This window comes from Triplophysa dalaica, chromosome 1 (assembly GCF_015846415.1).
Source record: "Triplophysa dalaica isolate WHDGS20190420 chromosome 1, ASM1584641v1, whole genome shotgun sequence".
NCBI classification, from domain to species: Eukaryota; Metazoa; Chordata; class Actinopteri; order Cypriniformes; family Nemacheilidae; genus Triplophysa; species Triplophysa dalaica.
Window position 1 is genome coordinate 23,996,567 of NC_079542.1, and position 23,978 is coordinate 24,020,544.

Sequence of the window (23,978 nt, forward strand, 5' to 3'; positions counted from 1 at the left end):
AAACACAGACTCAGAATGCATAGTGGCTTTATTTTATAGATGTTCCATGATGTACTTGACACTTTATGAATTTCATACATTTTGTTAGCTAAAATGCATTCAGCTGTAAAACACACTACTCCTTATGTCAAAGACTTGGACAGTGGACCTCTCTCAACAAATAGGCGACTGTAGCATGTTGGGGGGGGGGGTGTACGTAGACGATTCAATGCAATAGCAAAAGATTGCACCAATACACTTTCTAAATGTAAACTGTAGTGTGTAATGAGCTTGATGCTTGAACGATCAGCCTACAGCTACTTGAGATCAGTCATCTATGTTATCTTACTTATGACATTTATTTTATTCTGCACAGATATTAGAGAGAATAAATGCACAAGGCACATGTCTCGACTGCTTATTTGAACTGATGAAAAGCACATGGACATTAATTGGCCTTCGCATTAATCTCAATAGAGTTTCTTCTGCTGAAAGTCACACCTACTCTTGTCACAACACAACACAACAGAAGTCGCAGCAGTACACTCAGCGGTGCTATGCATGCGGGACCGAGAAAGTTTTCTGAGATTGGTAAGCACAAAGATATCGCATTCCCTTATTATCGTAAGCAAACGAAGTGATAGCAGACAGGAAAAGGAAATCGGAACAATAATACTGAGTAGTTAGGTAACTGCTGCGATTGGTAAATTTAGCAGGCCGTAACCGACACCTCGTATTTTCCTGCAAGTCCTGTCTATCTAGCCTCAACTCTCCTTTAGCAACGATAGCTTCCTTCCCTCCGTTGTTCCTCCGTCCATCAGCTGCATTATGTCACGCACATGAAAATCTTTATTACGTAAAAACATTCACTTGGTTTTTAAACTTTCATTCATTTTTGTACTGCGCTTTTATTTGCATTTGTAAGATTTTGTTGCAGCGTTAGCTGGTTTGCTAAGCTAGCCGGACAGACAGCTCAGAAACAATAACACCTGCGTCACTAATAGTATTTCCTCTGAAATGCTTATGTATGCAATGCATACACCCTTATTATATTTATTTATTAAACTTTTTGGTTTTCCCCATACTAATGTCAGACGGCAATATGTGGTGGTTTAAATACTTATATGAAGTGTCTCTAAAAGTTTTAAAGCAGTCTTTTAAGTTTTAATGCTAAGTGTTCTGCAGTCAGGTCAATGAAGTGTCACATCCAGTACAGAACTGTAACATACAAAATGCTCCACATAAAATAATAACCATTTCATTTTCTATAAAAAAACTGTCCATTCTCTAGTTGTTGGATATTATTTCTTTTGGTTTGCACATTTTTACAAATTTTCAAACTTTAGTTTGTGTGTAATATTGCTATTATAGATTAAATAAATAATACCTCCAAACAGATCAAATTCAAAGTTTAATCCCATATTAGATATTGTCGTAAAACAGAATTCACTTTTCAAGGAGTACAGAACGGATGGAATTGACTACAGCCCTCTACTTCCCGGGTACATGTCAGTATTCCGACTGCTTATATTAACCTCCGCCCACAGGGATACGCCAAAAAAGGGCAGATACCTTCCTCAGAGAAGAGGAAGAGCCGCTGGAGTAGTGTTCAGTTATCAGAGAGTGTAAACATTTGACTGAGCTACAGGCTAAACTACTTTCACTTTGATCACAGTCCAACAGCTGGTTAGAATTCAGCTACACACATTACAGCTTCCATGACTGTAACATCGGCTGTGAAAGCTGTTCTGTGTAATACACTGATGTATGTGTGTGCTCATACTTCTGTCTAAAACACTTCTATAAAACGTCCTCTGAAGTCCTGCTTACAGTCTCTTATAGCCCTTTTCCACCAAGGCAGTTTCGGTGCTGGTTGGGAGCAAGAGCCTAGTTCCAAATCGGTTCTTTGTCTTTCCACATCCAAAGCACCAGCTCCGAACCAGAAAAAGTGGTTCTTATCTAGCACAGAAACGTTGCTGGGCTAGAAGTAAGAACTGCTTGCGTCAGGTGGTGGGGACGGGGTTACCGTGATCACTGACGAACACTGACCATCATTTGTTAAATCAATTAAATTTAATTTACGATGGACGCAAAAACAAAAGCAACACTGGTTTCGTTGTGATTCGCCGTGTTTGGATGCAGATGTAAGCTCTCAAAGCCATGAACATCACAAGAAACGCCATTGTTGGTGGTGTTTTAGGTTTGGCGCCACCGCGCTTACGTTGCTGTGAAAGATGAGACATAATCAGTGACGTATGACCTCGTTCCCTTGTGGCTCTCTAACCCGTCGAAAAGCAAACCGGTTCTTAGCAGGTTCACCTGTGGAATTTGGATCATAACCAGCAATAGCACTAGCTCCGAACCAGCACCCAGTTCAATCAACTCAGGTCCAATATAAAAAGGCAAAACTAATACTTCTGTTATTAGTGAGAACCGGTCTGATGCCATTCGGTCCGGTGTCATTTCCCTCGCCATAGTAGGAAAAACGTGATCTCTGACAAAGATTGGCGTTTGCATATGCACTGGCAGACCTTCGTTACACTGTGATCGATACCGATTATTTCCAAGTAAATTAGACCTATGACCGATATTTTGAACCGATATATATATATATATTTATATATATATATGGTGTAAAAACTTAAATTTGTACAAAAATTAAGAACACAGGCTCTGAAACATTTGAAACATTTTTAATTCTCACTGAGAAATCTTAATCCTAACACTTATATTAATAATAACAAAAGAAAAATATGCTCTGATGACTTAAAAATTGCATACAATACTAGAACTATTCAATTAATCATTTTGCTCATCATTGGATTAACTATCAAAATTTGAATTTATATAAAAAGTGTAAATAATTTAATTGCCTTCATAGCTTTATTATGTATGTTGTTGAAAAGTCCGCAGATGTTTTCAAGAAGCTATAACATTAAAAGCAAATTTTAGGCACACTTTGTTAGTACATTAGCCTATTCCTTGAGTGTATTGTCGGCAAAACAGGCATTTAATCACACCCATGTGTGTCTGAACTCTTATATATGTATAAATAAGTTGCGAAAAATAACTCGATCTAACATTTGTCGCGAGCAGCTTGAGATGCAGAGTCTGTGTGTGTGTGTGTGTGTGTGTGTGTGTGCGTGTGCGCGCGCGCGGTGCGTGACAGCTCTCTGACAGAAGACCGACGATTCAAGTTCTTTATGCTTTAAAACGGCTTGTCTTTTTGAAATGGCGTTACTTAAAATGACATGCAAAATGCCAGCTCGATCAATTACAAGAAACGCGTGTGCAGTGTGCTGCTCGCTTGCAGAGCAAAATCATTGTTATACTATGGATGACAATTATATCTACATGATAATAATGCGTAAATCCTGCAGAACCTAATTTGGCAGAGCCAAAATAGCGCATTTCAAAATTAAATGACTTTATCGCAAATCGGCTTTGAAAATGACCGATATCGATTATCGGCTAAATCCTTAATATCGACGCCGGCAATCGGCCAGTTCGATAATCGGTCGACCACTAGTGTTACTGTTACTTAGCAGATATTCGCCAAAAACATTAGAGCTACAATCCCTGTTGTATCAGATTGCAGCCTATTCTGTCTAATGTGCTAATGAAAAACTGTACTTTGTTTTCTTTTTCAGTTTTGTTATTTATGTCGCTCAACATAGGATTGCAGGATGAACAGGGGCCGGGGAGTGAGAAAAAGAACTGCACCAGAAAATGCCCCTGAAACCTTTGATGAGGGGATACTTGCAGAGGTGCAGGAGCTCTTCAGCAAGGTCAAAGCATATGTTCCTCCTGCTGGAGGAGAATGGACCTTGCCTGACCCGAGTGTGGTGCTCTGTGAGTCTAATGTGAGTCACCCACGTTTGCAGGTCCTAAAACAATCACTCAATGAAGTGAAGAATCTACTCAGCGATAAGGACCTCTCGATATGGCACCAGCACACTTGTTCCACCAACCGAGCAGGCACCGTTACAGCCCATCTTCGATCCACTGCCAATGCAGAGCTATGCACCCAGGCTTGGGCCAAGTTCTATGAGATCCTGGGCTCCTTTCAGCTTTTACATGAAAATGCATTAAAAAGTTGTGAGTTGAACTCCATACATCTATGTGAAGCCCCTGGTGCCTTCATATCTGCTCTAAATCACTTCCTGAAGGCGAATCGCCTGCACTGTGATTGGAACTGGATTGCCAATACACTAAATCCATACTACGAAGCAAATGGCCGTGGTTGCACCATTACTGATGACAGACTTATCACGCACACCCTCCCTTGGTGGTTCTTTGGTTCTGACAACACCGGGGACATTTTGCTCCAGAAGCATCTGCTGGAACTGAAGAGTTTTGTTAGTAACATGTCTACTGTACATTTGGTTACGGCAGATGGAAGCTTTGACTGTCAGGGGGACCCTGGGGAGCAGGAGAGCTTAGTTGCCCCGCTACAGTATTGCGAAGCTGTGTGTGCTCTGCTGCTGTTAGGGATTGGAGGCTCGTTTGTTCTAAAGATGTTCACGTTGTTCGAACACTCATCCATCTGTCTGCTTTATCTGCTGGCTTGCTGCTTCCGTTCAGTCAACGTCTTCAAGCCGGGGACCAGCAAATCTGGAAATTCAGAACTTTATATAGTGTGTTTGGACTATCAGCCCAAAGAGTCAGTACGACCGTTGCTCTCAAAGTTAATCCGTAATTACGGGCCAAATTTGGCATCCACAACAGCCCTCTTTCCCCACCACTGCATTCCAAAATCATTTCTTAGTCAACATGAAGAGATATGCAATTATTTCCACGCATTGCAGGTTGGTACAATTCAGGAGAACCTCTGGCTTTTTTCACACATGAGTGTAGAACAGCGCAGGCATTTGGACCAGCTCAGGGAATGTACTGCAGATTTTTATTCAAAACGTTTTAACATTCAGTACCTCCCACGGAAAAGCTGGGTTTGCCGTGGCGGTGTGGCCAGATGGGTAAAGCCCAGCGAGAGGAAGCAAATGGGCTCTTTCAATCAGCGCAAAGAGATGCAGCTTCAGGGATGGAAGCAGCGTCTTGCTCAAGGAAATCATGGGGGATTCATTGAAGGGCACCACGTGGGGATGGAAGGTTGTGAGATGGTATTAAGCGGCCCAATGGATGAGTGTGATTTGGGAATCTGGTTTGTCCTTGAGGGAGCTGCCTTACCAAAAGTGTGCAGTTCCACCTTCTGTGATCAAGAATTGCTCGACTTTTTGAACGAAGCTCTTGAAGAGAACCTAAAGCTAAACAAACCGAATATTATGCCAACATGTGGCTCCTGCAGCATTGACTCCCCTGTAGACATCTTATCTCAGATTTGCAGCCTTCCCGATGTAGCATCTTGTTTAGTGCTGGGTAGCCGGTCATGGTGTGACAGAACACTTGAAGGAGTTAAGTTTCAGCCAGATTTCCCTCAAGAATCGTTCCGCTGTGAAGTACAGGATTCCACATTGCACGACGGACAGCCAGACTTTCAGCTTTGGCTTCTGCACGGTGTGTTTTCTGCTCTGAAGGAGCAGAAGCAGGGGTCAGCCCTGGTGATACCATTATGTTCGGCCTTCACACGTTTCACCGCTGGTCTGGTGTTTACGCTCCACCTGTGCTTCCGGTACATCACATTCCGTTGCTCATCCAGTTGGCCTCCAGGTGCACTTTTGTGCATGGAGTTCTTGCCACCATCAGTCCTACCCCAGCTTCTGGACATTCTTTGGGACGTGATGGAGACAATGAGGAAAATCAAACCTGAGGAGGGAAGGCAGGTTTTGCAGTTTGTATCTTTGGAGGAGCTTCTGAAAGGGTCATTACCTCGCTTCCTGTCGTCTTTCAACACCGCTGTAGTAAGGCAGCATCTGCATGCTCTTATGCAGGTTGACTAGGGCAATTAGTTCATTAGCCCCAGGGTGTATAGTTTTCAGTTAAACTGTATTGTAATTAAGCCTTAGTTTACTCAGATTGCAGTCATAGCCCAGTTTACCAGTGTCATAGAGGGTTTTTAGGTTAAGAGCGCAGACTTCCTTCGATGTATTATGTTGTGTTTTGGATTATAATGGGTGGTATTATACTGGGGAGAGAAGTTTGTTTTGATTATGCTGTAGAGGTTATATTTCTTATATTTATAAGACTGCATGTACAGTTGTACAGAAATGTTTCTCTTAATATTTATGTTTCAGTATGTATTATTTTAACACCTGAAGATGATTTTCAGTCGTGCCTCAGTTATTAAAACCTTTTCTTAATGAATTTCTGGAGTGTTTTTATGAAATGTCCATTAAAATATTTACTACTAGCAACTAGTGTAAACAGGCTGTGAGTATGTTTGGGTCTGCACTATATGAGCAAATTATCTGTTATCCCAACAATGTTGCACAAGCTGGATGTGGAAAATGTGGTTTACATTTTTTTCTTTGTGGTATAGCCAAACTAAGTAATTAGAAGTATTATAAACAAATACAGGGGTTTGGACATTAAAACTGAAATTACCTTGTTTTAGATAACAATAATTTAATAATATCGCGTGAGGCCTCCTTTTGCAGCCAATACAGCATCGTGCACTTTTTGTAGCTCAGTGGTGAGAGCATTGCGTTAACAACGCAAGGTTGTGGGTTCGATCCCAGGGCATTGCACATACTTAGAAAACAAATGCATAGGATAATCCAATGTAGCCTAAATCGCTTTGGATGAAGCATTTCCCAAATTCATAAATGTGAATGTAAGTTCATTTTAGGAATGACCGATACAAATCATGCAGTGGCCAGAGGGATTTTGAGCCATTTCTCTTGCAGAACAGTGGCTATGGCCCTACGTGATGCTGATGGTGGAAAACGTTTCCTGACTTGCTCCTCCAAAAAACCCCAAAGTGGCTCAAAATTATTCAGATCCAGTGACTGTGCAGATCATCGTAGATGTTCAGCTTCACTTTCATGTTCATCAAACCATTATCATCCTGATACACGGCACCACTTTAGGGAACAATGTTTAAACTATTCGATACACATGGTCCTCCAGAATGGTTCAGTGGTCCTTGGGAATGATGTGCCCATCTATTGTGAGGTGCCCAAGTATTGGGACTACACTAAAACTATTCTATAGTTTTGTAGCAGGTTTGCCAGTAACTTGCTGTAGATTTAATTACAATATAATACTACTTTTCTGTTAGTAATGTTTTCAATTACTTTAATCAAAATTAAAACACTGCAAAAAAGGAAATTCTTTCTAAGCATTTTTGTCTTGTTTCCTAGTAAAAATATTTTAAACTTCTTAAATAAAAACAAATTTACATAATAAGAAAAGTGACCCAAGATATTTAGTCTTGGTTTATGAAAGAAAAATATATAAACTAGGTAAGTTTTGCTTAAAATTAAATTTTAAATTGAATCTACAGATAGTTAATGGCTAACCTGCACTGAAATTACAGCAAAGTTTTACAGTGTAGGGAATGCCATGATATTGCATCCCAAACCATCACTACTCCACACCTATGCATCAGTTCGAGTGGTAAGCTTCTTTGGGGCTTCTTTACACTGAAAGCCCAGATCTAGGAAAGACAGTTAAGATGAACTCATCAGAGAACAAAACATGTTTAACATTTTCAATAGTCCCAAGATTTGGGTTGCATTGACACACATGACCAAAGGTTTGGCTTAAGCAGCCCTGGCCATGTACTTTATTTTGACCCTGTGGAGCTCCAGACGAACAGTTTTGGTGGAAACAGGAGAGTTGAGGTGCAAATTTAATTCTGCAGTACGTTGGACATTCCTTTTAGACAGCTTCCTCTTTCGTCGGCAGTTACTCCTGTTGGATGTGCTTGGTACAGTCTGTGAAATCAGTGAAGATTGGCAACCGGGCTTCGCAAATATAGCCATGAAACCCCCAACACTATGACCCGGTTTCACAGATAAGGTTTAAGGCTAGTCCCAGACAAAAATGAATGTGTGACCTGTCTTAACCCAATATAACTTGAACAGAAATATCTTAAAATACATACCAGTAGTGTATTCTTTTGAGGATTTTTTTTTAAAGCAACATAAATATCCTAAATCAAATAAGACATAATCCTGTCTTAAACTAAACCGTGTCTGTGAAACCAAGCATATATTGGCCAGTGTTCTGGTTTCATTGTCCAACCCCTGTATAAGTATAAGTGCTTCTATAGAAGATTATATAATGCCATGCTGGAATTACATTTTCCTCTTTAATTGCAAGTGATTTAATACTTTGATCTTATTAAAAAAAGATTATTTTAGTGTGTTGACTGGAATAACTATATTTTGTACACACATTTGTATCTGATCTATGGTTACTGAACCCCTTACCAATATACAGCGACATCTCAAAAGATTATGATATCATATAATAGGTCGATATTTTTTGTCAGTCATTTCAGAAAGTGAAACCCATATACTATATAGAATATAACTTAAGATCAAAAAAAAAGGCTTCTAAGACGTATGTTACTTTCTATGCACTCAATATTTGGTTGGGCCTACTTTTGCATGAATTAACTAATCAGTGTGGCGTGGGATGAAGGCAAGCAGCCTGTGCACTGCAGGTGTAATGGAAGTCCACAGTGAACGCAGCCATCTACCAGGAAATGTTAAAACACTTCATGCTTCCTTATACTGACAAGCTTTATGGAGCTGCTGATTTCTGTTTCCAGCAGGACTTGGCCCCTGCCCACACTGCCAAAGTTACCAAAAGCTGGTTCAATGGCCATGGTGCTACTGTGCTTGATTGGCCAGCGAACTCGCCTGACCTGAACTCCATAGAGAATCAAGACCCAACAATGCAGATGACCTGAAGGCCACTATCAAAGCAACTTGGGCTTCCATTACACCTGAGCAGTGCCACAGGCCGATTGCCTCCATGCCACGCCACACTGATGCAGTAATTCATGCAAAAGGGGGCCCAACCGAACATTGAATGCATAGAAATCAACATATTTTTCAGAAGCCTGACATTTCTGTTTAAAATATCCTTTTTTCTTATTTAATATTCAAATTTTCTGAGACACTGAAGTTGAGGTTTTCCTTATCTGTAAGCCATAATCATCACAACGTCAAGAAATAAAGGCTTGAAATATTTCACTCTATGTGTAATGAATATATATAATATATGGGTTTCACTTTCTGAAATGAGTGAAAAAAATATTGACCTACCTATACATACAACCAAGAGTCCATCCAAACCAATTTCTAAACTAAATAGTAAAAAGGCAATAAGATGATTGCACTATAATGTATACTATGTCTTTTACCCATCTAAATCGCCATTGATATTTTGTATATAACACTGTAAAAATGGGGCATATACTCTATTAATATGAAGGGAATTTCCACATTTTAATAAGTTTTCCTCTCCATTGCATTGTGTCGGAGCATTAGCAGAAATGTCCATATAATACGACATAAAGTATTTTTATATGATACACAGTATATACTTTTTTGATGTTGAGCTGAATTTTGAATTGACGAAATGGTTGTGACATCTGTGAAGTTGTTAAGAAGTTATTGAATGAATTGGCAATTTATTCAAAGTAAAAGTTAGACTTTTGGGACTGCAACTCTATTTTAAACCTGTGGCACTAAATGCTGCTACAATGCCTTATTATAATATCAGGTGGGAAAGGGAATCATACATGGATGATTCTACAATTATCCTTTTCAATATGTGGAGTTTTTGTGCAGTGGTTGGGTATTGAAATCGACTAACCATTATGAAGTATATATACATTATAAGTGTGTTTGACTGGAAGCTAAACTAGCCTGAAGTCAAACAGTTTTTAACATGCAAGTTGTCAATGTTAAAATATTTTCTCATTTCTTTTTATTAACTGTAGGCGTAGTTCCTAAATTATGCATTTTTATGATTAATAAAACTGTGAGGCACGCTCATTAAAATGTATAGAATGAGCTGCTCAATCAAGAGCTTTCCATTTTAATACGGTAGGATTAGAATGCATGAATATAAACATGTATAGTGTTTTTATGCAAATTTTGCACCCCTTATGTAAAGCTGCAGCCATCTGCCAAAAAATCCTTAGTGGTTTATAAACTGTGGGGACCATGGACAGATTCACAGTTGTAGGATTTTCATGGGCATCTCTCTCTTCCTCCTAAAAGCAACCATCTGTCATGCTTCTGCCTCATCTTGTCAAGCTTTTCCTGTGGCAGAATCATGACAGTACCACGTGTTCCGTGTGGAAGCGAATAGGCATCGCTAGTTTCGGCATGCCACAAGCTCTGCGGTCTCGTCTATGTCCCAGCCTCTAGTTGCCTAATTAATTATCTTGTTATGTTTTCATGCCCCTAACATGTTCCCTTCCTGATTTCATCCCTATATAATGCCCTGGTGTCTTCTGTCTTGTGCAGATTATTTTGTATTGCTGTGTTCTTTGAGATACATGTATGCCTAGTTATCTTGTGCCCCTTGTGAATGAGGTTAAGTCATTGGTCTACACCCTTGGTCCGTCTGGTCTAGTCTAGTCTAGTCTTGTCGATGTATTAGTCAAGTGTTAATTAGTAGTCAGTCTAGTCTAGTGTCTTGTTATCTCTGTGAGGTCTTAGTTTACTTTTTCTGGTTTTGCCCCCTCGTGGGTTTCGTTTTATGTTTATATAATAACTATAACTATAACTGTCTCTGCTTGGGTTCTGATCACAATCCCTGATACCATCATCTTATCTTGTTCTATAAACAAACACACCCATGCACAGAACATGTTAGTTTGAGATTAAATCTGTGTAATTTTACTATAGAAATACAGTGCTAAAAGTGAAACAATCTGTACATAAACAAACAGCTGACACAGAAGGTATCTGGACATTACATTAGCCAGGATATTTACTAATATCATGTACAATCATATGTTAAATGTTTAGAGGAGGAGAGTGCATGCAATTTATTTCTTAATAGAGTTATGATGATCAAATTTAAAGAGCTGTCTTTGATGAATGTTCTGAATGTTCATTCAAATAATATTTAATGGACACTTTAAATATTTGATATACATAATATTTTGTATCCCCCTTTTCATTTTAAGTCCATTTAATGGTCCATAACATTCCTGGTCTACTTGACTCTTTCCTGCCACTAAAAGGCTCTAAAACTGTGTGTGTGCCCGTGCAGGAATGTGTGGCATGCTTCATGCTGGCCAGCTGAAATTTGGAAAGTGCTCTGAGGGCTGGAGCCTGAACACTCCGATTTGTTTAGTCAGCCTATGAGACACTCTCAGAAAATTACTATATTGAATCTTCTTTTTTAGCTCTGTTGTTTTCATTTATGGGTAAAAATTATAATCTTTCGAAACTGCTTTTTACTCTGCTTTCTTGAATTGTTAATGTGTCTTATTAAAAAAACATGAATCACTTAAAATAAAGGCTCTTCAATGTTTCTCTTTAGCAGTGTTCTGCACTGAATCTTCACAATGTCAAAAATATCATTCATTTTCTGTTTGATCATTGGTCCTTCAGCAGAATAAGTTATACTGAGTTTTTGCATCAGCACTTTGATGGTTTTCTAAAGAACAGTGGTACTTTTCATTCTGTTAAAAGCCTTTTTGGGGCCTTTATTTATTTTTTTAGGAGTAAATATTTAATAATGCAAATAACACACATGTGACGATACATGCATATTTCTTGTGGAAGTCTTAGCTTTCCCAAGTGTGAAAATTCTGATGGTCACAAATTCAGCAAGAACATGCTTTGTATTCATACAAAATAAAGGTTATGGCAGTTAGTTCTGATAAAATAACAGTTCTTTGCAAAAGACACATGGTTTGATATGGTATATTATTATTTATTTTTTTACATTATTAATTACACTATTACAAACCATTTAGACAATTCAGTGTGAGACTTGGCATATACATGGTTTTCTTTGCTGTGTACCTTACGAAATGTTATATTAATCAGATCTAGCATCAACTACAGCTATCAATCAAATCTACTCCTATCATTAATCAAAGCTATAGATAGCGATTTGTAATTATCAGCTCTTTGATATTATATCTCTCTGTCACGTCTTCTTACTGAATTCTTTTTAATCTTGTAATCATTTCTCATTATTCCCCTTTGGAAGAATTGCACAAGTTTGATTATATCCTTCAGATGTTTGATTATTTCTCATCACCTCTCCTACAGTATAGGATTACAGAAGGCTTTTTAAAAGTAATCACAGGACCAGGAGACCATTCATCACCTCTGCCTGGACATGCAGGGGCTTATAGTCATCCTTGTGTCTGAACTGTAGAGATTGTAAGCAAATCTTTTGCTTGAAGAGGGAAAATAAATTAGCTTTTGTACTTTATCTTCTAAAGGATGATATGTTGTTTGGCATCAGTAGATTGATTGTAAATGTATTAAAATGCATAATGTAAATGTCATTTTAATGTCTCTCCAGACATGCTTAAAGCATATCTTAACAACTTTGGTCAGTCAATATGCTTTAGGAAACTTTGATGTAATTTTCTGCTCGTGGAAGCGTGCGCGCGCATTTTAATGTTGATGTGCATAATCCCGCTCTGCTGCAGGCCTGAATGCACTCGACTCGACTACTCAAGCTGTGTGTTTTATCTCACAATGCTGCCACCTGTCGATAGTTGTATGAACTGCAAACTGCATTACCGCTAGTGGGGGTTAAAAACTGCTGTCTCTGTCCGGTAATTACAGTGTCTCACAGAGGTGTAAAGGAGTGCTGCCAAGACAGGACATATATTTCCTTAAAAATCAGAAAAGGAGAGGGAAAACGATAAATATGGCGAATAAGGCACCAAAGGGGCTTCATCTGCACCAGGCGGAACTCACTGCAACACAATTTCTCGACATCTGGAATAAATTCGACACTGACGGTGAGTGTAACGTCCCGGGACATGTGACTGTAAGACCTCACTGAAAACCAACATAAGTAATATTTATGACATTGTATGTAAGTTTGTATATGCCAATGTTATTATAGCATTATATTAAATATATAATTTCTGTCCAATAACTACAACATCGTGATTACAAAAGATGAATACGATGTTAAAATGATGATGTTTAGCTATTCAGTTTAGGCTGTAGGTTATGTGAATAAGTTCAGAGGTGATAAAGAAATACTGTTAACTTTATCAACTCTAAACGAAAGACAATGAATTTTGTCTTTTGGTTGGTTTTCGTGTAGGCTATTGGAGGCATAAGTGGACACCGCGGACAGAGCCTATATTTTATTTATGTTATGTTGCTTTACAAGAAAAAAATATGAAGTGATAGATTGAAACGATTTATATGCAAGTATGTGGTGATCGAGCTGTAACTCAACATGCAGTTCAGTTTTACGCTCAAGCGTCTTGAATAATTCAGTGCAAATTGAAAAAGCGCCCCGACGCCCTGTTGACGTCTTTCATTTCTACACATATTCGCTGCTCAGTGAATGATGTCCCTCGTGTGTTGTTGGAATTATTGATTTTGCACTGAAATAAAATCCTTCTTTCTAATTTATTAGTATGTCAACTCTATTAAGACGAGCAGTGGTGGACAGTGACTGGCAGTGGGTCAGTTTATATGAATCATTCTACTGCTATTTGCACAAATTCTTTGCTGGGAGATCCACATGGTACAGATCAGGGGCGTTTCTAGACCCAAGGCTCTACCGGGCACATACCCCCATTACTTTTTATATCACATTGTGCAAGAAGTATGCAACACAATTCACCACACAAACTTCCCTTGCTTAAACAACTATTCCTTCAGTTGCACAATACTGGGGAAGATAACCACCATGTATTTAAAAATGCTTAAGTATCTTCAACATACTTAATTTAAACTTTATTTACTTCTTTGCATGCACTGTATGGAAATAATGAAAGCAAATATCATTTTCTTCTACTTCTGGACTCAGCTTTCCTATAGCTCAGTGGTAAGAAGGTCGTGGGTTCGATCCCGGGGGATTGCACATACTTAGAAACAAAATGTATAGGATAATGCAATGGAAGTCGTATTGGATAAAATCATTATCAATCAATATCATTTTATGACTCCAACTAATATAAAGAGCATTTTTTATCTTAAAAAACAATATTTTCTGATTTCACAGCCAAGTCCAGACAAAGTTTGTTCGCATTTAATTACATGTACTGCATTAAACTGTACTGCCTATAATAGCACATTTAACCCAGCCATAATTACTGCCAACTTTTTATGTAAACTAGAGCTAGTTAATGAAATGTTAATTTCTGCAAGTACACAAAACAAATGTTTTTCTAAGTAACAGCAAGTCTTACAGACTTGAAAAATGTTAACCTGAGACATTTTCCTCTAACGTTAATGTCTGAGCCCTGACTTGCTGGGGATGTACCGTAGTTTGTTTATCAAGTGTCCCTCAAACTCATCATCTCTCCTTTCTGCTTCCATTTCCATGTTTTAACTTGAAATGTATACTGTGGCACAGCAGATTTAAACTGGGTCACGTTAAAGGGGTCTAGCATACCCCTGGTACAGATCAAGACGTTTCCACATCAAGAAAAGAAAATGCCATAAAAATAGATTTTCAACAGCTGTTTACTTTTTGGACAATATTTGAAGTAAAAAATGATATTGCTGTAAGGGTCAAAGCAATGAAATGGTCAATAGTAAACAGCAAAATACGGGAGGATACTACAAACAGTAGAGTGCTTGGGCTGCCTAATCATACCTGTAACTTGCCAGTGAAGAAGAAAAAATGCATATGTGAAAAATATAAGAAACTTTGTGTTTATAACGGCATCTGACGAATCTGATAGTCTGATAGTGATTATACATGAGGGAGATCTGTAACCCTGAAAAACAAATTTGTACAGTCTTCCAGATGCTATATGAATATGTACGAAGAATTGGCTTGCAAAAAGAGATATCTGTGTTTATTTATTTTTTCTCCAAAAATCATGTTTTTTATTGTGTTATCAGGGTCTTTGGGGGGTTTTATTGTGTAAGTTAGCTGTATTTTTGGTGTTTTTATGGTTATTATGGTCAAAACAAACCAACTGCAGTTCGACTGATATTAATTGGAATGCAAAATAAAAACAATAAAAAATTGTGTTATCTCATTTTGGAACCAAACACTGCAAACGGAAAATACCAGTAAGGCTGATTGAAATAAATTTAAAGGGAATATTGTGAGAACCTATTTTGGTCTTCAATAGTTAAATGAATAAGGCAACGACTGAGTTGAGTGGATCTTCATCTCTCTTATAAAACAGACTGATTGTCAAATTACATCAGAAAAAGTGAGAACAACCATGTCTGCATTTAAGATGTTCATCATTCATGTTCTATATTTTCTAGGGAATGGCTGCATTGAAGGGAAAGAACTAGAACGTTTCATTCTGGAGCTTGAGGTAGTGCGGAAAGGCACAGGCGCGGTGAGTCACACATTTTAATGTTAAAAAACATCATTGCCTTTTCACCTGATATGTGGTGATCTGAATGGCACATACAGTTCTTTAGAACTACACAATGATATCCACAGATTAATCTTGCCTAATGCTCTTGACATCTGAGCAGATACCATCTGTCTAATATTTTCCTATGTCAACGCAATTTCTGGATGGCATATTGTAAAGATTTTTTCTTGGAATGTTTGAATAGTTTTAATGTAACAATGAATGAAAGTTTGGTTTGGTTTAAGGATACTTCAAAGGCTTCGTTCAGAGACCGAATGAAAGAGTTTATGCTGAAATTCGATGAGAATGGTGATGGGAAGATCGAGATGTCAGAGGTAAATTCACACCCTTTTTCATCTCTGGTGTGCAGTGTGTTCACAGCAGTGGTTTGAAGCTTTGGAGCGAGACCGTTCTGCAGTGCCAACATCTGAGATCAATGAAGCACCAGGAAGACATTCAAAGAGGACAGTGAAGGAGATTAGGGGTTTGGGTGGCATCACTCAAAACATGACAGAATGATGAAGGGTGGGGCAGTGAGCGGGATGAGAGGACATGGGTGAATGGGGAATGAATGTAGGGAACAGGAGAATGGGTTGGGGGCGGCGTCCATCATGATGTCGGCATGACTGGGTGGATTAAATTATATATCTTGAACAAAAAACCACCCTAATCCAGGAAATAGACCACTGGCACATATTGCTTCCACTCAAAAGGTTTTTGTGAATGTGGCTAGCTGTATTGAATATATTTTTCATTGCAAGTTTCTTTCCCTTGCTTCATTTGTAAGAACAAAATTATACATTCCTGGAGGTATGATTTGTTTTCGGCAGACAAAAAACTTTTGTGCCACTATAAATTAAAACTGGTTCTATAAAAATGACCAATGATTCTGCCGAAAGCTGCAAGTAACTATGGCCAAAATCCCTCTAGTTTCTAGTCTATAAATAACAGCATATCTCTCCAAAGTTATGAAGTCCATTCCACTTTTTACTGGCACTTAAGATAGTTTTGGTTGACAGTTTCTGTCTGGTACTAATCCTCACAGCTGGCAGCAGTTTCACAGCTCATTCAGACTCTTTCTCCAGATTTGTATGAGTCACTGATCTGCTCGCTATGTGCAATATGTGAAGCTAAACTGGAACCTCAGATTAGCCATGTTGGGATCATTGTATCAGGCAACTTCTGGTGAACATTTTTCTGATTGACTGACTGCTTCAGAGAGATTTTACTAGTGTGTCCTTTTTTTAGGTAAAGCATTAACAGAATAAAAATGTTACTGTAGTATGTATAAAAATTGAACAAAAAATCATCAATTTCCACAGGCGTATTCATACTTATGATTAGCGTTTAAAAAATCAGATAAACGGCGGAGTGAGCTGTGACCACTGCATTAACCAAAATACCTCAACTGCAAAACCACTGAAATAACCAAAATATCTGGTTATTACAGAAATAGCGACAGCCTTGTCACATTGATGATGCCAGATCTTGGCAACTCCTAATTTAATAGGTTATCCTCATCTAAGATTATAGGTTTTTGTACTGTCCAAAAATATAAACTTCAAACAATCCCAGCAAACATTTGCATAGAATGAATTGAACAAGTGTGAAGTGATTGAAATTCTAAAAATATATAAAATAGTTATATACAGGACCTGTCAAAAGTAACAAAACTGTCAAAAGTTGGAAAACGTAACAAAAATGTTTCTAAAGATCTTACAATTCTTTTAATCTCAATACTTAAAGGGATAGTTCACCGCCAAAATAATAATTATTTCATCATTTACTCACCCTCTTGTCATTTCAAACCTGTATGACTTTCTTTTGCAATACACAAAAGAAGATATTTCCATTAGAAAACCTTCTTGAATAGGTTGTACAATAGAAGTCAATGGGGGCCAGGGCTGTTTGGTTACCAATTTTCTTAAAAATATCTATGTAATCTGTGGAAGAAAGTTATACATGTTTGGAATGACAAGAGGATAAGTAAATGACAGAATTTTCATTTTTAGGTGAACTATCTCTTTAAATGTTTAAAAATACTTCAAAAAAATAATTAGAAAAAAAAATCTTATGGTAAAATACTTATAATGGATGACTTGGACCAAGAAAAAGCAGCCAATATGAACCATGAATACACTGAGATCGCATTCAATGTGCTTAAAATGCTGAAAGGTGACAAATGACAAGTGCAAACAGTACGATTTAGAAAATTCTAGTCAAAGGGTGGCTACTTTGAAGATGCTGAAATATAACATAGTTTTGAATTTTTTGCATGCTTTTAGTAACAACATTTCCACAATCACAAGTTTATTGAGTTTACTGTTGTTGTAAAAGGTTATAAATAAATAACAAAAAAATGTTGATAAAGAATGAGTAAGTGATGTATGTGATACTAAAAAATCCCAAATTTAAAAAAAGTATATAATCTTACTGCACTAAAGGAGCATACAGTATGGACAATCCTGAGTTGTTGATAGTGAGCATAGAAGACATGTCTAAATATGTGTGTGTAGGGGGCCTCATGTCAACTGAGCTCATAAATACAGAATTAAAGAAGTTTTATAACATCCACCCAGTAGTCCATACTAAAAGGCAGGTTAAAGGATGCTAGCCATCACTGCATGCCACTTATGTGCTTAGTCAGTTTCCTGCTGAAGCAGCTTTTGCTGTTTTTCCTCGCACATCTTTTACCGTATTGTTTCTTTCTCTGATAATTCCATGACCACAAAACTATCGTTTTGTGTACACCAAATATATGCTCATTCTTAAATTGGACGAAAGTATAACTATTTCCAGTACAGTGACCCTCTGGGTTCATGTTTGTGTGTGGTACAAGAAGTGGGACTTTGCTGGCTCTGTGCTTTTAGGTTTGATATGGTTTAGTAGCTCTTCAGCAGTTCAGCAATGATGAGCTCCTCTTTTTAGGCCAGAAGAGATAACCAAAGGCATACAATGGTCTCTCATCCCTGTCCAGTTCTTGCAGGCACCCTCATCTTAAGCCAGAGAGATAGGCTTTATACACAGCTCAAACAGCAGCACTTGGTCGATCATGTAGCGAAAGACTGCTTGGGATAAGAGTTTTGTGCTCCACTGTGTGGCTGTCCATGGTGCTGAAACCCTCTTCAACTGTATTACTGTATTTCGACTCTAGGAAATGTTGTGGGTTAGAGAAAGTGGGCACTACAAGATAAATTATTTTCTCTGTTTTATTAAAATCATAATTATTGAAAGTAGAAATGATTGAGCATTAGATGTGATTTATTAATCTTGTAATGTGTTACATTTTAAAAACTGTAATTGTAAACTGATTTTCTCTTTCTCTGTTTCTCTATCTTTCAGCTGGCTCAGATCCTTCCAACAGAGGAGAATTTCCTCTTATGCTTCAGACAGTTTGTTGGGTCCAGTGCAGAGTTTATGGCAGTATGTGTAACACCAAATCACACTGGGATTGTTTCATGTTCTGTAGAAGTTTTTAGAGTAGATTAAATGTGTCAGTAATCAGATTGTTTTAAAGGTGTCCTGCACTGACCCTTTTTATTGTTTTATACTGTTGTCTGAGGTCTACTTGTGACATTTGCATAGTTATTATATTAAAAAACATCAAAATCAGTAAGTAATAGGCTATTATCTACCCGGGTTTTGAGGCCGGCTCGACAAACGCTCAGTGTTAATGGGCGTGCTATATAGAAGCCTTGGAAGTTAATGCCCACTGCTATGATTGGATAGCAGTTTGCCTAGTCAACTTAGCTTGAGCCTTCTATGAATTTGGTAAGACATGTAACGTTAGGCTACACATTATCAGCACATATCAAGCGATCTCTAATAAAACAATAGTGACGCATCGTACAGATATTTTTACTCGCATAAGATTGCTGCTCCGTTCCTGTGCGATCCAATATTGATGTCACAACACTGCTTTTTAATCTAGTCTCTCCGTAAATCCAGCGTTAACCTGTGCCTTTTTCACAAAAGAATTTGTGGTGAAATGAAGCGAACAAACGCTCATAGTTTTACCCACATGAACTGAAACATCTTAGAAAAAATCCTGATGTCGGAATCCGAAGGAAGGTTATGCAGTGTTCTTCTCCAACCACGCACTACACAATATTTGCAATCTTTCATGGCATGTTTATTCCTTGCACGCTCTCTCTGGTTCTGCGCCAATTGTGTTAATTCAGTACTCCTATGCACAAACCAGTGGGCTGGACTAGAGAAGTAGTCGTTGATATTCTTCTGTGGAAGCGGTGTTCAACCTATCAATGATGTCATATATAGGTTCATTCCAGGACCAGGTTTCGCTGGGCCTGGCGTCAATAACTGAAGTCATTTCAGTAACAAGGGCGATTTCAATTGCATTCAGGTGTTCGCTTGAAAACGATTTCCTATTATATAACAAAAGCTCGGGTTAAATTGATGTCTTAATTCATGACACCTTTAATGTCTCCAATAATTCAAACAATTGTCAACATCTTGTGTGATCATGAACCATGTTTTTAAGAGCTGAAGTGTTTCTGTATGCATCTGTGCGAAAGTAAGAGTGAACAAGCACGAGGAAGCAAGAAAGTTCGATTTGCAGTAGGTTATCTATTATGAATGGCCTGCAATACATAGAGAAACCCAGAGTGTGCGTGTGTGAAGAACTGGGTTAATGGAGATTTATTTGTATGACGTGGTCATTTTGTAAATAATACAAAACATGTTAGTTCTGTAGAGAAAGGCTTTTCAGAACATGATGAAGCTGTTTTGTTTTACAAAGCAGATGGATTCACAGGCATTTACAGTAATGTACATAATAACATCTTGCCCTGGTAAATTAGGGCAAGTGGGTGTTCTTCCACATTAGATCAGCTTCCCAGTAATCCCAGTTTGATTCCAGAATATCAAATATAATGGATAAACCACACAAGGAATATAACATTATTATGTACAAATGTAAACATTCTATTTGTTTAATCTTTTTGGTTCAAAAGATTTTTATTTGATTTGTTGTGTGTGTGTGTGTGTGTGTGTGTCTACCATTGTTGAGGTTAGATAGGGATAAGCTTAGGAAAGACATTTATCTCAATCAAAAACAAAATGAGTTGATAGAAAATCCCCTCCATATAAGTTAAACGTGTGTACAGTAGGTGTGGATGTGTCTATGCTAATAGTCAATGTTTAATTTTCCAGGCATGGAGAAAGTATGACACGGACCGCAGTGGATACATTGAATCTAATGAACTAAAGGTATAACTCAACACATCAAACTTTCTGAAAGCTGTGATATATTCATTAGCAAAATAGAGACGTTGTTTTCCATCAGGGCTTCCTCTCAGATCTCCTGAAGAAAGCAAACAGACATTATGATGACAAGAAGCTGAGCGAGTACACACAGACCATAGTGAGCAAACACACACATATAAATATACAGTACAGCTCTTATTCTCTCACACACATAGAGTACACACTCGCACCAGCTGTTCGATAATTTGTGTTTTTTTCTGCAGCTCAAAATGTTTGACCTGAATGGTGACGGGAAGCTGGGATTGTCTGAGATGGCGAGGTGAGAAAGTTAAGACAGAGAGAAAGTGAGCGAGAGGCTAGGAAATGTTGAAATGCAATATTGTATTATGTGTTGCTTTCTGATCCTCCAGACTTCTTCCTGTGCAGGAAAATTTTCTCCTCAAGTTTCAGGTGAGATCAAGCAGCCTTCATAAGATTATGATAGATTAGATTACATTCAATTTTTTCGTCACGCAGACTGAGTAGCACACAGTTGCCATCTGAGCAAAAGTGCAAGCATTAATTGAAATAGCATTTCAATAGTATTATAGTGGAATACTAATGGTAGCAGATAGTATTATTTATGATTGAGAGAAAGAAGTCAAAATATATTTAGAAACATATATGGCAACTGTGTAGAGAGTTTTTGTTGTTGTTGCAGATAACATGAATGATTACGGTTGTGTGTTTGTTTGTGTAAACCTGATGGCAGATTGCTACTGATTTCTACCAGAGTGCATGAGTTGATGAAGATTATATAAGTAACAATAGTCTTCATTGATTATTCTTGGACCTAAAGACATACTTGGCTTGTATAATAGCACTCTCTACACTGACTGCATGATTTATTTGTGTATCTCACTCCCTTCCTTTAAACACAATAAATGAAAATATGTGAGGGCAAGAAGAACTGTGCCACATTTGGTCTAGTCCAACAGATTTATCTGCATCATATCATTCGCAATTTATCATCAAGGGTGTCATTGACAAAACACATTATTCAACCCAATAATCCATTTAATTTGCATTTTTTACATGATATGTCAAAACACAGATATTAAACGGATATAATATGCTGTATGTAAATTGACATAACAAATAGCATAATCACATACAGCCTGCGAGGTTTGAATATATATATTTTTTTTTCATTAACAATGCTATTTCCCAAATGATTTTTGTGCATACGTTATTTTTAACCAAGCATTCGGTCTGCAAGGGACAAACCCAACCGCTGCATTGTCATTTAACTTGGGCTATCAAACGATTCATCACAATTAATCGCATCCAGAATAAAAGTTTGTGTTCACATAATATATGTCTGTGTACTTTGCATATTAATTTTTAATCTATAAACACAAACACATACATGTATACATTAGGGGTGTCCCCGACTAAGAATTTACATAGTCGAATCAGAATTGTCATGTCTTGCCTATAGTCGACTGACTCATATTCAGGAGATATTTACATGTATTTATTTAACAGTAATTTAAATGATATATAAATGTTTATTTTTTATTTTATGTTTTTCATAAATATATGGATGTTTGTGTTTGTAAATACAAAATTAATATGCACAGGACACAGACATAAACTTTAATTCTGGATGCGATACAGTTTCTGTGTTAATTTAACCCAACCTTTTGGATTTGTATCTTTTAACCCAATGTTTAGAAATGATGCCTTGTTTTATTGCAATCGCAGGGATTAGGGGGATTATATTCTAGTGATGAAATTCAAGCCTTGAAAAATAAATCAAAGCCAAACCTATATTACGATATAACCTTCTGCCCTACTCACGCATATGATAAGCATAATCTGATATCTTTTTCCTAATCATTACCAGAACATCAAACTGTCAGCTGTTGAATTTGAAAGCATCTTCACCTACTATGACAAGGTCAGAAGCTTTTGTCTTTATTTTATATTAATTTATCTATTTTTATTTTATTGTATTTACAGTATCTATTGCAGGTTGGTTACCGGCCCACACAGATCAATAGATTTAGACCATATGAACACAACATGTGAACACACAATTCAGCATTACTATACATTGAAACTGTACCATCATACTTTTCATTCTTGGCCTCTGCAGGACGGTAATGGTTACATAGATGAACACGAGTTGGATGCACTCCTAAGAGACCTCTACCAAAAACATAAAATGGTAATTTGCTGTTGGATGGGGATATAGCACTCATTTCGGTTAATCTGGATACTTATTAAAAGCTGTGCATGTGTGTTTGTCTTCAGGTCATTGACACTCAAAGTCTGGCCAGCTCGAAGAAGAGCATCATGGCGTTGTCTGATGGAGGGAAGCTGTTTCGGACAGAATTAGAAATTGTGTTATGCAAAGACCCATCATTCTGAGCTCTTTCACTTCCTCTACTGTACCGTCACCCACCCCAAACTAGTCGAGGTGCATGTGGTGGCTCTGAACCACTTTTTATCCTGTCAAAGTAAAACAGCATCCAAGACGTACCCCTCTCTCTGTGGCATGCCCTTCCCAGAGATATGGCTTCTCGATCATGTGTTCATCTCTTGCTCGTCTTTTTAATGTCATGTAATTCTTACACTGTGCTAGAATGGATATATGGTCCTTATTATTATCCTGCTTGTACTAAGGCTTCACTTAATTTAAAGCTATTTTATGCAGTCTGCTCTCTCTCTCTTTTACCAGGACTCTCTTTTTTCTCTCTCTCTTTCTGTCTCTCCCTCTCTCTCTCTCTCTCTCTCTCTCTTTGTTGTCTAGCAAGACTGCAAACTAAATTGCCAACACTTCTAAAACAATGACTAAAATAAAGATTAAATGAAATGTTTACCTTACTCTACTTCCATTCTTTGTTTTCGCATCTTAGGATATATAAATGTACCATCAATGTACTCCACAATGTTATTCTTTTATCCACTTTCCATTAGATTATACATTTGAAGGAGACTTCAGATTGGCCTTGCTGGGAATCTCTCTTGCATAGAATATGGTTATAGCTGAAGTTTCTGTTTTGCAAGCAGATAATGGTAACAATAGGCACCTATTATCGTGGTTTAGATGTGCCAGCTTCTCAGGCGCAGCATGATCTAATTTTCCATTTAGATTAATTCAAAAGCAGTTGTTATCTTTTGAGCGCTCTAGTAAAGTCGTGCATCTTGAAGCAGGAGCAGCAGCACAATGAAGCATTTAGAGCTTATCTATTTCTTTACAGAGGAATGAGGGGTTTTCTTTAAACTCGGATATAAAACAGGAAAGAAAAACGTGGTGATTCTGACTTTCATAAGCTTCATTTTTATCCTACATATCCTCCACAGAATTCATCTA

General features: G+C 37.7%; 2 protein-coding genes across 2 annotated transcripts; both read left to right on the top strand.

Annotated features, from left to right (window-relative positions):
• The first annotated feature begins 420 nt into the window (after positions 1–420).
• On the top strand, positions 421–6,240 carry cmtr2 (cap methyltransferase 2). The gene is made up of 2 exons (XM_056759190.1): positions 421–570; positions 3,630–6,240. The coding sequence occupies exon 2, from the start codon at positions 3,666–3,668 to the stop codon at positions 5,874–5,876; it is 2,211 nt and encodes a 736-aa protein (XP_056615168.1). The 5' UTR covers positions 421–570; positions 3,630–3,665; the 3' UTR covers positions 5,877–6,240.
• A 6,409-nt stretch (positions 6,241–12,649) lies between these two features.
• calb2b (calbindin 2b) lies at positions 12,650–23,441 on the top strand. Its single transcript, XM_056751157.1, has 11 exons — positions 12,650–12,841; positions 15,294–15,370; positions 15,637–15,726; positions 18,734–18,814; positions 20,564–20,620; positions 20,697–20,774; positions 20,881–20,936; positions 21,028–21,067; positions 22,506–22,559; positions 22,758–22,829; positions 22,916–23,441. The coding sequence occupies exons 1-11, from the start codon at positions 12,748–12,750 to the stop codon at positions 23,030–23,032; spliced, it is 816 nt and encodes a 271-aa protein (XP_056607135.1). The 5' UTR covers positions 12,650–12,747; the 3' UTR covers positions 23,033–23,441.
• The last annotated feature ends 537 nt before the right edge of the window (positions 23,442–23,978 follow it).

Bases quoted from the DNA above. Each gene is read 5' to 3' on its own strand.
- cmtr2 (XM_056759190.1), top strand. From the start codon at position 3,666: ATGAACAGGGGCCGGGGAGTGAGAAAAAGAACTGCACCAGAAAATGCC.
- calb2b (XM_056751157.1), top strand. From the start codon at position 12,748: ATGGCGAATAAGGCACCAAAGGGGCTTCATCTGCACCAGGCGGAACTC. The intron at 18,815-20,563 runs GTATGTGTAACA...TTAATTTTCCAG, and splicing joins CCAGTGCAGAGTTTATGGCA to GCATGGAGAAAGTATGACAC. The intron at 20,775-20,880 runs GTGAGCAAACAC...TTTTTTCTGCAG, and splicing joins GCGAGTACACACAGACCATA to CTCAAAATGTTTGACCTGAA.